Source organism: Pan troglodytes, chromosome 15 (genome assembly GCF_028858775.2).
Source record: "Pan troglodytes isolate AG18354 chromosome 15, NHGRI_mPanTro3-v2.0_pri, whole genome shotgun sequence".
Taxonomy (NCBI): Eukaryota; Metazoa; Chordata; class Mammalia; order Primates; family Hominidae; genus Pan; species Pan troglodytes.
In genome coordinates this window covers 22,420,732-22,434,814 of record NC_072413.2, presented here as the reverse complement: position 1 = coordinate 22,434,814, position 14,083 = coordinate 22,420,732, and the positions used below count along the sequence as shown (strand labels likewise).

At 50.3% G+C, this 14,083-nt stretch overlaps 2 protein-coding genes across 3 annotated transcripts; both read right to left on the bottom strand.

Annotated features, from left to right (window-relative positions):
• On the bottom strand, positions 1–2,841 carry PSME1 (proteasome activator subunit 1). 2 transcript variants are annotated; one of them, XM_509864.9, is made up of 11 exons: positions 2,662–2,841; positions 1,946–1,978; positions 1,758–1,820; positions 1,532–1,642; positions 1,398–1,443; positions 1,166–1,263; positions 846–914; positions 700–767; positions 564–618; positions 403–489; positions 1–227 (listed from the first exon to the last, which is right to left on the bottom strand). In XM_509864.9, the coding sequence occupies exons 1-11, from the start codon at positions 2,698–2,700 to the stop codon at positions 147–149; spliced, it is 750 nt and encodes a 249-aa protein (XP_509864.5). In that variant the 5' UTR covers positions 2,701–2,841; the 3' UTR covers positions 1–146. The 2 variants fall into 2 exon arrangements, with proteins under 2 accessions (XP_509864.5, XP_009425837.3); XM_009427562.5 differs by lacking the exon at positions 1–227 and having other exon boundaries at positions 251–489; positions 2,662–2,834.
• A 3,261-nt stretch (positions 2,842–6,102) lies between these two features.
• Positions 6,103–7,388, bottom strand: FITM1 (fat storage inducing transmembrane protein 1). The gene is made up of 2 exons (XM_522807.7): positions 7,123–7,388; positions 6,103–6,741 (listed from the first exon to the last, which is right to left on the bottom strand). Exons 1-2 carry the CDS (start codon positions 7,386–7,388, stop codon positions 6,129–6,131), a joined length of 879 nt encoding a protein of 292 aa, XP_522807.5. The 3' UTR covers positions 6,103–6,128.
• Between the last annotated feature and the right edge of the window lie 6,695 nt (positions 7,389–14,083).

The window sequence follows — 14,083 nt, the reverse complement described above, 5'->3', positions numbered from 1 at the left end:
GGCAGTGGTATAACTATATTTATTGTGCCTGAGAGGCAAGGTGAGGGAAAAATCTCAACAGAAGCAAGTTTGGGGAAAATCTGGAGTCCCCAGTAAAAAGCAGGAAGGTCTCTGCTGTACTCATCACAGAATGGGAGAGAGGGCTCTCAATAGATCATTCCCTTTGTTTCTCCCCTGGGCTTCTTGAGCTTCTCGAAGTTCTTCAGGATGATGTCATATAACACAGCCTACAGGGCCAGGGAGTAGAGGTCAGTCAGAGGCCTCCAGTGGCTCTGTGCCCCATTTCTAGCCTTGTGGAGAAGCTGAGCTTTGTCACCCTTAACCCCTAGCCTGCAGGGTCAGGGAGTGGGTGGCCTGGGAAAGCTGCCTCTGCCCACCCCTGCCCTGCCCTCGCCTCCTCACATAAGCATTGCGGATCTCCATGACCATCAGCCGGATGTCCCGGTACTCTGCCTCATCCAGCTCGTGCACCAGCTGCCGATAATCACCCTGTGGGAAGCTCGGGTCAGGCCTGACCTTACATGTGTCCTTCCCCCATGCACCCTGACCTGGGCCTCACCTACCACATGGGGCTGCTTGGCTGCTTTAGTCACTGCATCACCACGCTCAGAGAAATACCTGTGGAAGGAGAAGTGTGTATGGAGTAGAAGAAGGAGGTCTCCCAAAACAAAAACAGTGTGCACATGGGTGGTCACTCACTTAGAGATTTGAGTGTGGAAGCCTTCTAGCTTGGTGTGGAGGCTGGTCATCAGCTCAAACACCTTCTCCTAGGGAAAAAAAGCAAGGGGGAAAGTGGAAGGAAGCATGGACTAGAAAAAAGCAGGGAAGTGGGGCAGTGCTCTCACCTGGACAGCCACTCCAAAATTGTTACCATCCTCAATCCGAGGTATCTGCAGCTGCAACCAGGTGGTGACCTGGGAAGAGGGAATGGCATAATGCCACATCAGCCCTCTACCCAACTCCCAGTTTCATATTCTCCCTTGCTTCCCTCCCCACACTGGGTGGAGGCGTGCCAGGTCTATCCTGAGCCCCAGGGCCTGGACTTCTGGTTTCACTTGCTGTGCCCTCTCTTGCTAAAACCTGGCAAGTGCCAGGCCCTAAATGGCAGGGACCAAGAGGAGAATGGTTTGACTTGAAGCCTGAGAGTTTAAGGGGGAGGGCTTACCAGGTTGAGCTGCTCAATGACATCCTTGATCTCAGGCTTCAAGCGCTGCAGAAGGACCACAATCTTTTCATTGCAGTTCACTGGGCCACAGGGAGGACCTAGAGAGTGAGCAATGGGTCAGTCACATGATTGAGCCTGTGTGAGGGGTGAAGGGGAGACTGGAAAGATATCCGTGGGAGGAGCTCCTGTGAGTGGGACTCAAGTCTCTTCCCACCATTGTGGTTTCAAGTACCTTTGTCTTCATCCTCCCCCTTCTTCTTTTCATCCTTGTCTTCCTTCTGCAGAAAGAGAGGAGCTCATGAGAGTCAGGACTAAGGTTGATTACCCCCATGGTTGGATCCCTTCTCCCAGGTCTTCCCAGCTTGCCTCCTGCTGTTTCTTCCGCTCCTCTTTCTCTTTCTCCTTGACTGGATCAGGCACTGGGATGTCCAATGGGGCCTTCAGATTGCTCAAGTTGGCTTCATTGAGAGCTGGCTCCTGGTGTAGGGTGGGAGGAGGGCTGGAGGTGAGGGAGTTCCTCTCACCTCACTCTCACAGCCCCCAGACTCTTCTCTTGGCCTTTACTCCCTAGCTCCCTGCCCAGCCGCGGTACCTTTAAAAATGCATCCAGCTCAGAAATCTTCTTGGGGAAATAGCTCCCGAGCAGGTTCTCTGTCTGTGTGTGAGGTGGGGGTGGAGGAGGATGGGAGTCAGCATCAAATGCCCGTCCTAGGTAGTGAGGCAGGGTTGAGCAGTAGGAGTTGGGCAGGGGTGAGGCCACGCTGAGGGGGCATGTCTTACCTTGGTACAGAGGTCTTCACGAAACACATCCACCTGTGGGGCACACGCATCCCTTCAGAAACTTGGCTTTAAGGCCAGTTCATTTGAGGACAGTTCCCTTAGGGTTATGTAGGGCCTGACCTGGGGAAGGGTGGAGGGGATCCCTCTAAGGCCAGACCTGAAGAAAGCGAGATGGATGCCTGTAGGGTGGGTTGGGGTGGTGGAGGAGGTGGATCTCTGCAGACCTGGATCTACGGAAAGTGGAGTGGGTATCCCTGGGGCTGGATATGGGGGATGAGAACATTCCTGGCGGTGAAGGGCCAGTGTTCACGTGAGAACAGATCTCTGGGGTCGCCTGGCAGGTGTGAGGAGGGGTGCTGAGAGCCCTCTGCAAGTAGGACAGGGATGGGGTGGGCCCCGGGACCCTCCCTGAGGGAAAGGCCAGAAGGTAGCTGGGGCAGTCCCGCACCCAGTCTGTGTGTGGCCCCGGCCCCAGGCCAGCGGAGTTCCCCTCCACGCCAGCTCTCCGCTTCACCTCACCCCGCAGAACCACGGCCGCCTCGCCTCTCCCCGCAGGCAGCAGTCGCCGCCCTCCCCGGGGCGCAGGTGCTCCGGGCGCGCCAGCTCGGCCGACTGCCCCCGACTCGCGTGGGAGCCTGGGGGGCGGGTCGGGGATGCCCCCGGCCGCTCCAGCCACGCCTCCCCAGTGGGCCATTTCTAGACCCCGCGGCGCTCACCTTGGCTTGGGCCTCGGGCTGGACCCTGAGCATGGCCATGACCGGGACGGGGGGCCTAGCGCCGCACAAGGAGCGGAGTGGGCACCGCGAAGGGAAAGCGAAAGCGGTAGGGCGCTCGCACCCAGCTCGGCCTTCCTGGGTAGTGAGGCGGGGAGGGCTGGAGGAGGCGGGGTCGGATGGAGGAGGCGGGGTCAGCCCTGCCATGGAAGGGGCGGTGCCGCAGAGGAGGGCGGCGGGTGAGGCTCCCCCTAGCGCGCACAGGCGCTCTTCACCCACCCTCCCCGCGCCGCCTCGCGAGGGCCAGCTTCCAGGCTCCTCACCTCCGCTGGCCCGGTCCCCGCCTCCCGCCTCCCGCCACCTGCCGCCCGCCGCCTGAGGACGGCGGGTCCGGGTCCTCCCATCGCCAAGCCCAAGCCAGTCTCTCCGCGCCCCGGCCCCACCTGCTCTCTTCTTCCCCTGCTCCGCCTGGGACAGATAAGCTTTACTTAGGGCTCTTCCGTCTTTCCCTAGAGATGGAATAAGACCTGGCCTGTCTTTCCTAGCCTTGCTAGCGTGGGCCTCTGGCTCTGCCGACATCCTCCGCACCTGTAGCAACACCGGCACCAGAGCTGGCAGCATCCTTATCCAAGCCTGGACCAACTCTCTCCTGGACCACGGCTGCAGGTGCCATTCTATAACCCACTCTCACGGAGCAGCGGGTTCATGCCTCTCTCTCTCTGGTTTAAAACCCTTTCTCAGCTGCCTGTTGACCTTTGAATGAAATCCGAAAGGCTGTCGCACCTGTCTCCCCTGTAAGTCCACTTTCTACTGCTTGCCCCTTCATTCATTACACTTGCAAATATTTGGGCTATTTGTTTCTCAGATGTGTCATGTTCATTTCTGCCTCAGGGCCTTTGCCCTTGCTAATAATCCCTTTGCCTAAAACACCCTTACCCTGGGTGTTGTCATTCGGTTCTCAGTTTAGATGTCACCTCTTCAGAGAGAACTATTTTCATCATCCTCTATAAGGAACCTCCCTCCAAATCTATTACAAATCATCCTGTTTTAGTACATTCATAGCATTTATCTCTCTGATATTAGCCAGGTGGTTTTTTTTTTTTTTTCAGGATAATTTACTGATTTAAACCAGGTTTTGGCAAACGTGTGTGTGTGTGTGTGTGTGTGTGTATGTGTGTGTGTTGGGGGACGGAGTCTCACTCTGTCGCCCAGGGTGGAGTGCAGTGGCACCATCTAGGCTCACTGCAACCTCCACCTCCAGGGTTCAAGCGATTCTCCTGCTTCAGCCTACGGAGTAGCTAGGACTACAGGCGCGTCCCACCACGCCCGGCTAATTTTTTGTATTTTTAGTAGAGACGGGGTTTCACCATGTTAGCCAGGATGGACTCGATCTCCTGACCTCGTGATCCGCCCGCCTCGGCCTCCCAAAGTGCTGGGATTGCAGGCATGAGCCACCGCGTCTGGCCAACTTTTTCTATAAAGGGCCAGAGAGTAAATATTTTAGGCTTTATAGGCCTTACAGTGTCTGTCTACTCAACTCTGCCATTGTAGTAGGAAAGCTGCCATATGTAAATGAATTAGTTTGGTGAGATAACATTTTATAGACACTGGAATTTGAATTTCATGTAATTTTCTCCTGTAATAAAATATTCTTATTCTTTTGCTTTTTCAACCATTAAAAAATGTAAAAATGGCCGGGCACAGTGACTCACGCCTCTAATCCCAGCACTTTGGGAGGCCAAGGCAGGCAGATCACTTGAGGTCAGAAGTTCGAGACCAGCCTGGCCAACATGGTGAAACCCTGTGCCTACTAAAAATACAGACACTAGATGGGTGTGGTGGTGGGGGCCTGTAATCCCAGCTACTCGGGAGGCTGAGACAGGAGATCGCTTGAACCTGGGAGGTGGAGCTTGCAGTGAGCCAGAATTGCACTCCAGCCTGGGCAACAGAGTGAGACTCTGTCTCCAAAAAAATAATAAAAATAAAATAAAAATAAAAATGTAAAAAATGTTTTACCTTTTAAAAAAATTTTTTATACAGACAGGGTCTCACCATCTTGCCCAGGCTGGTCTCAAACTCCTGGGCTCAAGTGATCCTCTTGCCTCAGCCTCCCAAAGTGCTGGGATTACCCTGCCATCACTGCCAGGTCTCTGTCTTTAAAAAAAAATTATATATATATTATATATATAAATATTATATATAAAATATATAATAATATATATAATATATAAATATATATAATACATATATAATTATTAGCTTGCAGGTCATACAAAACTGGCCACAGGAGGGCCAAAGTTTGCTAATTCCTGGTTTAGAGGATAGATGATATACCCATATTATCTAGCTTTGTAATCATGGCTCCTCTGTTTATTAGTTGTGAACAAGTTACTTAACCTCTGTGTCTCAGTGTTTGCAACTGTACAATGGGAACACTACTATCTCAATTTTTTTTTTTTTTTTTTTTGCCAATCAAGATCAGTACAACCTACCTCATACTTTTATTGTTGTGAGGACCAAATGTGTTAACTTTTTTTTTTTTGAGATGGAGTTTCGCTCTTGTTGCCCAGGATGGAGTGCAGTGGTGCAACCTCAGCTCGTTGCAACCTCCACCTCCCGGGTTCAAGGGATTCTCCTGCCTCAGCCTCCCGAGTAGCTGGGATTACAGGCGCCCGCCACCACACCCAAGTAATTTTTTTTTTTTTTTTTGTATTTTTAGTGGAGATGGAGTTTCACCATGTTGGCCAGGCTGGTTCTGAACTCCTGACCTCAAGTGATCTGCCCACCTCGGCCTCCCAAAGTGCTAGGATTATAGGCGTGAGCCACCACGCCCGGCCATATGCGTTAACTTTTATTAAGAACTTACAGACACTTAGAACAGTGTCTGGCACAGAGTAAATGCAGTGCAAGTGTTTTGCTATTATTTGTGTGATCTATTATTTGCCTTCCCCAGTTAGCTCATATGCCTCCAAACAGCAGAAATCTTGTCTTATTTACATGGCATAGAACTATGCTCAGCTCAATAAACATTTGTTAAATAGATGAGCACATACAGACCCCCTACGGGGAAGACAGGATAGGAAAAGTCCCTGAGAGGAGTGCCCAGATAGGTAGGCCCCTGAAGAGAGGGAGTGGAGATTCAGTGGAGAAGGCAGGAAAAACAATCAAACAGGCTGGAGATGGAGCAACTGCTCAGCAAGAATGATGCCCACACCTAAGGGCATTACCTGCCTTAGAAGCACCATTCCTGGATGTCTCAGTCCCCAGATAGCCTGAAGTCTGCAAAAACTAGGAGACTGAAAGGACAGCTGGAGGGATGGAGGTCAAGCATAAGGAAGGACATTCAAGGTTGATGAGAGCAAGGAATGGCTGGGGAACCCTAGTGACTACCAGACCCTCTTCCCACCCTTTCAAGGACCCAACCAAATGATGAGAGGAGCCACAGCCAGGCCCGATGGCTTTTATTTCTTTCAGTTATGCTTGCGGCTGGAGTGGGGACGGGGGAAGAGCCCATGGCCTGGGCTCCCTGGAGACCAGGGCTGATGATACCAGCTGCCATAGGTGAGGTACCAGGCGAAGGTGCCCACTGCGGCGCCTACCACCTTGTGAGTGTACTGGTGGAAATAGATGACGGTACAGAGCAGCAAGAAGTTCCAGAGGCCCAGCAGCAGCACGTTCAGCAGGAAGACAAGGCGCAGTGGGGCGCCGGCAGGAAGCCCATGGGCCAGGTACTTGGCGAACACAGCTGCTTCCTCTGCCATGAGCAGGCAGCAAAAGGTGAGCAGGAAGGTGTGGGAGGAGACGGTGTAGCCTCGCCACTGGTGGCCGGCCGCCAGGCAGCTGCGGCGGTCAGGCAGCTCGTGGAGCAGCAGACCCTGGGGCAGTGGCTCGAAGCAGGAGCCAGTCAGGTCCTCGATGAGCAGGAAGGCCCGGCCGGCTCCCCGCCACACGGCTGCCCCCACCACCAGTCGGCTCAGGTGTCTGGCAGTTACTGCCACGCGCCGTGTAGCCAGGAACACCACCAGCAACACAAAGCCCCCTAAGAAGGTGCATGTCCAGCCCCAGGCTGAATTCACAAATTTTCTGTGGGCAAAGAAGGGAGACTATTGAGACCCCAAGCTCCATCTCCCACCCTGGTCTGTGCTCCCATCACTGCACTCTCCCCAACCCTACACATCATCACTGGTTCTCTCCTTGCCGTGCCCTTTACAGTCCCCAGTCATTTAAACTTTGCCATCTCCTTGGAGGACAATTCAGCATTCCAGGGTCCATATTTCCTCTTTAGTCCTGTTCCCAACTTCCCCTGTACCCCAGGGCTCTGTTCCCTTCCCCCTCCCCCGACCTTTTCCTCAACCTCCTAGCCTATTTTTAGTGTTCAGACTGGCAGGAGGACAGAAGCCTGGAGAAGGGAGCTAGGATCCCAGAGTGCAGGGACCCGGCTCCCACAGCCTTGAGTGGACTCACATGTTGAAGAAGTTGCCGTGGCTGGCGAAGATAGTCCGAGGGTTGACATGGAACTGCAGAAGCGGCCCAAAGATGACCACTGCTGCCAGCCAGGCATGGTAGAGGCGCCGTAAGCAGGGGCTGCCCAGAAGGCGGGCGGCCTGTTCGCTTCCAAAGTACAGCAAGGCAGAGGCCACCCAGAGCAGCACCTTGACCAGGCAGTCCAGCAGTGCCTGGATTCGGGCCCTGGCCCCCGGTCCTGCCCCCACCACCGGCCCCCGCTCCATGTTCCCTCCCCTCCCCACTAACTGCTTGCTTTGCTGGGCAGCTGAGGAGGGGCTGATGGGGCCCCCCCGGACAAGGATAGGCAGTGACAGGTGTGGCAGACAAAAGGCAGAGCCCTGTTGGCAGCTGGCAGGTGGGGGAGAGGGGCGGGGGGCAGTAAGGGGCCAGGGTGGAGGTCTGCCACGTCAGCAGGGTCCTGGCCTCGGGTGTGTGGTAGTATGTGTCCTGACAGCAGTCTGTGTCCTTTCCTGTTAGTCTTGTGTTCTTGGCTCCAACCATGTTCCAGTTCATATCTCAGGGCCAGCTGTTCAGGGCTGTCCTTGTCCATAGTCTGCCAGGGTCTGCCAAAGTCCCTCTCCACCCACCCCTACTTTACCATTTGCTCCACAGGGAAATCAGAGGTCATGAAGATAAAAATAACCAAACCTTGAAAGTCGTTTTTTAAAAAAAGCTGTCAGCCTTATCAGTGTGATCTAGCCCTTCTCCTGGGGTTCTGAGCACAAGAGCCCACCAACAGCAGGATGCAGCAAGGTGGCTGTGCACAGCACTGTGGCCATCGTAGGCCTTGGGAGGCAGATCAGCAGGGGTATCCACTTCAGTGCTCTGTGACCCCAGCAGCTTGGCTCTGCCCTAGTTCCTGTCTGGATTGAGGGTCTCTAAGGGACTAGTTTGGCCCAGGGCTGCTGTATAAACTGGCGGTTTCATCTGTTGATCACGTTGACCCTCAGATCCCTAAAGATTAGGTTTACTCCCAGGTGACAGAGGTAGAGGAGACCCTAAAAGGGCAATTGCCAGACAGGAGTCAATTGAAACCTTAAGTTCCATCCTCCAACCAACTACCCTGGGCCTCGGGGCTCTCCATATAAGCCTGCCCTCCCAATCTGACTGCTGAGGCGGCGACAGCATGGCAGAGAACTACCTACCCACGGAGAGTGCCTGTTAGTCAGTAACTGTTTCGAGATCACTTTTTCTTTCTTCCTCATTCCTCAAAACCAGTGGTGGGATTTCAGAGCACAGTGGAAGTAGTGAAAGGAATGAGCAAGCAAGGACACCTGAGTTCTGGGCCCAACTGTGTGACTTTAGGAAAATCAATGAACCCTCTTCAGTCCTCAGTAAATCAATTTCCTTTATAAATTGATCAAGACAGATTGGATAATCAATCAGATTCCTTCCAGATCCTAAAGCCCATACCTTGGAATAGTGACCTTCAACGAACCCTATAAAAGAATTTTGAACTAGGCCGGGCGTGGTGGTTCACGCCTATAATCCCAGCAGTTTGGGAGGCTGAGGTGGATGGATCGCCTGAGGCCAGCCTGGCCAACATAGTGAAACCCCGTCTCTACTAAAAATAAAAAAATTAGCTGGGCACGGTGGCGGGCGCCTGTAATCCCAGCTATTCTGGAGGCTGAGGCAGGAGAATTGCTTGAACCCGGGAGGCGGAGGTTGCAGTGAGCCGAGATTGTGCCATTGCACTCCAGCCTGAGCAACAACAGCGAGACTCCGTCTTAAAAAAAAAAATTCCTTCCCCTCATTTTTATTTATTAAAGTTTTATTTTTTTTTTTTTGAGACAGTGTCTCACGCTTACCCAGGCTGGAATGCAGTGTGCTATCACGGCTCACTGCAGCCTCAAACTCCTGGGCTCAAGTGATCATCTGCCCTAGCCTCCTGAGTAGCTAGAATTACAGGAATGTATCACCATGGTTGGTTAATTTATTTTTTATTTTTTGGCCAGGTGTGGTAGCTCATGCCTGTAATCCCAGCACTTTGGGACCAGCCTGAGAAGCCACAGGAGTTTGGGACCACTTTGAGCTGGTCTCACATAGTGAGACGCCGTCTCTACAAAAATTTAAAAAATTAGCTGGGCATAGTGGCACGTGCCTGTAATTCCAGCTACTTGGGAGGCCGAAATGGGAGGATCACTTGGGCCCAGGAGGTTGACACTGCAGTGAGCCGTGATGGCACTATTGCACTCCAAGCCTAAGCAATAGAGTGAGACCTTGTTTCAATATTTATTTTGTAAAGTTGACCAGACTGGTCTTGAACTCCTGGCCTCAGGTGATCTTCCTGCCTTGGCCTCCCAAAGTGGTGGGATTACAGGCATGAGCTACCATGCCTGGTCTCATTGTGGTTTTAAATAGTTGCAAAGGACATAATTTCTAGTGTATTATATACTGACATTTCAAAATAAAACCATTATATCACTGTTTCAAATGTATCCAATGAAATCTAAATACTACAGTGATTAGATACTTCACCTTTATCCATTAAAACATGACAAGATTTTACATCAGAAATTATATTTCCATTCTACTCCCTCACAGAATTTATCCTAATATGTTTTTATGCCTGAAAGTCTTTTATTGACCATTTATCACATTTCTCTGCAAGAAAAGTAACTCAAAAAATTTAATTTTTTGTTTGTTTGAAATGGAGTCTCACTCTGTCACCCCGGCTGAAGTGCAGTGGCACGATCTTGGCTCACTGCAACCTCTGCTTCCTGGTTCAAGCGATTCTCCTGCCTCAGCCTTCCAAGTAGCTGGGATTACAGGCAACCGCCACCACCCAGCTACTTTTTTTTTTTTTTTTTTTTAGTAGACATGGGGTTTCACCATGTTGGCCAGGCTGGTCTCGAACTCCTGACCTAGTGATTCGCCTGCCTCGGCCTCCCAAAGTGCTGGGATTACAGGCGTGAGCCACCGTGCCCAGCCAAAAAATTTAATTTTTTATAGTTTCTGGGCCCAGTGTGGTGGCTCACACCTGCAATTACAGTCCTTTGGGAGACCATGGCAGGAGGATCACTTGAGCCCAGGAGTTCTAGACCAGCCTGAGCAACATGGTGAAACCTTGTCTATACAAAATATACACAAATTAGCCAAGGATGGTGGCACCCACCCAGCTACTCAGGAGGCTGAGATGGGAAGATCACTTGAGCCCAGGAATTTGAGGTTGCAGTGAGCAGTGATCACACCACTGCATTCCACACCACTGCACTCCAGCCTGGGCAACAGAGCAAGACTGTCTCAAAAAATAAAAATAAGTAAAATAAATAAAATAGAAATGTCCTGTGACCATAAAGCCCTAAGAGTTAATTTTTTTCCTATGGATTCTATTTTCATTGTAACTGCTAGTAGTCTAAAATATATTATTAGTACATGAATACCTTAGTTTTTGGGGTTTTTGAGACAGGGTCACTTTCTGTCAGGAAAGTGAAACAGTCTTATTACTGACATGGAGAAAGTTTTAGTGGTCTGGGTAGAAGATTAAAGCAGCCACAACATTCTCTTAAATCAAAGCCTAATCCGGTGGCATGATCGCAGCTCACTGTAGCCTTGAACTCCCCGGTTCAAGTGATCCTCCTCTCGCGGAGCTGGGACTACAGGTGCAGGCCACCAAGTTTGGCTAATTTTTAAATTTTTTGTAGAGACAGGGGTCTCACTATGTTGCCCAGGCTGGTCTTAAACTCCTGGGCTCAAGTGATCCTTCTGTCTTTGCCTAAAGTGCTGGGATTACAGAAGTGAACCGCTGCACCTGTCCAGGAAAAGTTCTTAAAGGAAATTAAAAGGTACTACACTTCAGTGAACACATGAATGATACAAAAGTGAAATAGCCTATTGCTGATATCAAGAAAGAGTTAGTGGTCTGGATAGAAGATCAAAGCAGCCACAACATTCCCTTAAACCAAAGCCTAATCCGGAGCAAGGCCCCAACTCCTTTTTTTTTTTTTTTAAGAGACAGGGTCTTGTGTTGTTGCCCAGCCTGGAGTGCAGTGGCACGATCATGTCTTACTGCAGTCTCAAACTCCTGAGCTCAAGCAATCCTCCTGCTCTGCCTCCTAAGTAGCTGGGACTACATGTGCATGCCAACACTCACTATGTTGCCCACACTGGTCTCCAACCCTTGGCCTCAAGTGATCCTTCCATCTTGGCCTCCCAAAGTGCTGGGATTATAGGTGTGAGCTACTGAGCCCAGCCTATTCTCTTCAATACTATAAAGACTGAGAGTGGTGAGGAGGCTAGCAGAGGTTGGTTCATAATGCTCAAGGAAAGAAGCCACCTCCATAACATAAAAATGCAAGGTGAAGCAGCAAGTGCTGATATAGAAGCTGCAGAGAGTTATCCAGAAGATCTAGCTAAGATCATTGATGAAGGTGGCTACACTAAATTACAGATTTTCAAAGCAAACAAAACAGCCTTCTATTGGAAGAAGATGCCACATAGAAGTTTCACAGCTAGAGAGAAGTCAAGGCCTGGCTACAGAGCTTCAAAGGACAGACTAACTCTTTTTATTAGGAGATAATGCACCTGGTGATTTTAAGTTGAAACCAATCCTCATTTACCATTCTGAAAATCCTAGGGCCTTAGGAATTATGCTAAATGTATTCTGCTGTGCTCTATAAATAAAACAACAAAACCTGCATGACAGCACATATGTTTGCAGCATGGGTTACAGAATATTTTAAGCTCACTGTTAAGATCTACTCCTCAGAAATAAAGATTCCTTTCAAAATATTACTGCTCATTGACAATGCACCTGGTCACCTACAAACTCTGGAGATGTACAGGGAGATTAATGTTTTCATGCCTGCTAACACAACGTCCATTCTGTAGCCCATGGATCAAGGAGTAATTTTGACTTGCAAGTCTTACTTTTTTTTTTTTTTTTTGAGACTGAGTCTTGCTCTGTCGCCCAGGCTGGAGTGCAGTGGCGCGATCTCGGCTCACTGCAACCTCCGCCTCCCAGGTTCATGCCATTCTCCTGCCTCAGCCTCCCGAGCAGCTGGGACTACAGGTGCCCACCACCACGCCCAGCTACTTTTTTGTATTTTTAGTAGAGACGGGGTTTCATCGTGTTAGCCAGGATGGTCTCGATCTCCTGACCTCGTGATCCACCCGCCTCGGCCTCCCAAAGTGCTGGGATTACAGGTGTCAGCCACTGCACCCGGCCAAGTCTTACTCTTTAAGAAATACATTTCGAACCCCGTCTCTACAAAAAATAACAAAAACGAGCTGGATGTGGTGGTGAGTGCTGGTAGTCCCAGCTACTTGGGAGGCTGAAGTGGGAGGATCGCTTGAGTCCAGGGGGAGGCACAGGTTTCAGTGAGCTGAGTGCACCACCGCGCCTGAGCGACAGAGCAAGACCCTATCTCAAGGAAAAGAAAAAAGAAAAAAAAAAAAAAACATTTCGTAAGACTGCGGCTGCCATAGTGATTCCTCTGATAGCTGTAGACAACGTCAACTGAAAACCTTCTGGAAAGGATTCACCATTCCAGATGCCATTAAGAACATTCATGGCTAGGCACAGTGGCTTATGCCTATAATCCCAGCATTTTGGGAGGCTGAAGTGGGAGGATCGCTTGAGCCCAGGAGTTTGAGAACAGCTTGTGCAACAGGACGAAACCCCATCTCTACAGAAAACACAAAAATTAGCCAGGTGTAGTGGTGGGCATCTGTAGTCTCAGCTACTCAGGAGGCTGAGGTGGAGGACTGCTTGAGCCAGGGGAGGTCCAGGCTGCAGTGAGCTGAGATCATGCCACTGCACTCCAGCTTGGGTGACAGAGTGAGACCCTGTCTCAAAAAAACAAAACAAAACAAAACAAAACTTTTTTTTTTTTTTTCCAGACAGAGTCTCACCCTGTGGCTCAGGCTGGACTGCAGTGGTGCGATCTCAGCTCACTGCAACCTCCGCCTCCCAGGTTCAAGCGATTCTCCTGCCTCAGCCTCCTGAGTAGCTGGGACTACAGGCGCCTGCCAGCACACCTGGCTAATTTTTGTATTTTTAATAGAGACGGGGTTTCACCATGTTGGCCAGTCTGGTCTTGAACTCCTGACCTCAGGTGATCCACTGCCTCGGCCTCCCAAAGTGCTGAGATTACGGGCATGAGCCACTGTGCCCAGCCTAAAAACAACATAACTTTTATATGCACTGGGAAACCAACAAAATTGACTCGCCTTATGCAATATTCACTTTATTACAGTGGTCTGGAAATGAACTCACAATATCTCCTAGGTATGCCTGTACAACAAACATTTTACATTATTTCGATAACATAAAATTGTATTGTAAATGCATATCTTACTGAGAATGGATGGTCTGTGGGGCTTTGATCTAATGAAGCTGTAAGGATACTAACAATTTGAATTTCTCTCTTAATTTGGTGCCCTGGAAGTAACACAGGTTCTGGGTGAGATGGGTAGCACCTTAGGTAACTTTATCACTTGGCAGACGGGGAATGAAAAGCGTGGATGGGAAAGGAGATCTGGCACGGGAGTTTCACACTAGGTAGATCAATTTGAGGAATGAGAACACAGAAGCCAAGGATCTGAACATTTATTTATTTATTATTTATTTTTGAGACAGGGTCTTACTCTGTCACCTAGGCTGGAGTACATTGGCACAATCACGGCTCACCGCAGCCTTGACCTCCTGGCCTTAGGTGATCCTCCCACCTCAGCCTCCTGAGTAGCTAGACTACAGGCATGCGTCACCACATCTGGCTATTTTTTTTTTGAGACAGAGTTTTGCTCTCGTTGCCCAAGCTGGAGTGTAATGGCATGATCTTGGCTCACTGCACTTGGCTCACCTCTGCTCCCAAGTTCAAGCGATTCTCCTGCCTCAGCCTCTTGAGTAGCTGAGATTACAGGTACCCGCCACCATATCCGGCTAGTTTTTTTTGTATTTTTAGTAGAGACTGGGTTC

Coding starts and splice junctions, on each gene's coding strand:
- PSME1 (XM_009427562.5), bottom strand. CDS start 2,700: ATGGCCATGCTCAGGGTCCAGCCCGAGGCCCAAGCCAAG. Junction 1,264..1,397: donor GGGGGAGGATGAAGACAAAG/GTACTTGAAACC, acceptor CTCACTCTCTAG/GTCCTCCCTGTGGCCCAGTG. Junction 915..1,165: donor TCATTGAGCAGCTCAACCTG/GTAAGCCCTCCC, acceptor CCCTCTTCCCAG/GTCACCACCTGGTTGCAGCT.
- FITM1 (XM_522807.7), bottom strand. CDS start 7,388: ATGGAGCGGGGGCCGGTGGTGGGGGCAGGACCGGGGGCCAGGGCCCGA. Junction 6,742..7,122: donor CACGGCAACTTCTTCAACAT/GTGAGTCCACTC, acceptor CTTTGCCCACAG/AAAATTTGTGAATTCAGCCT.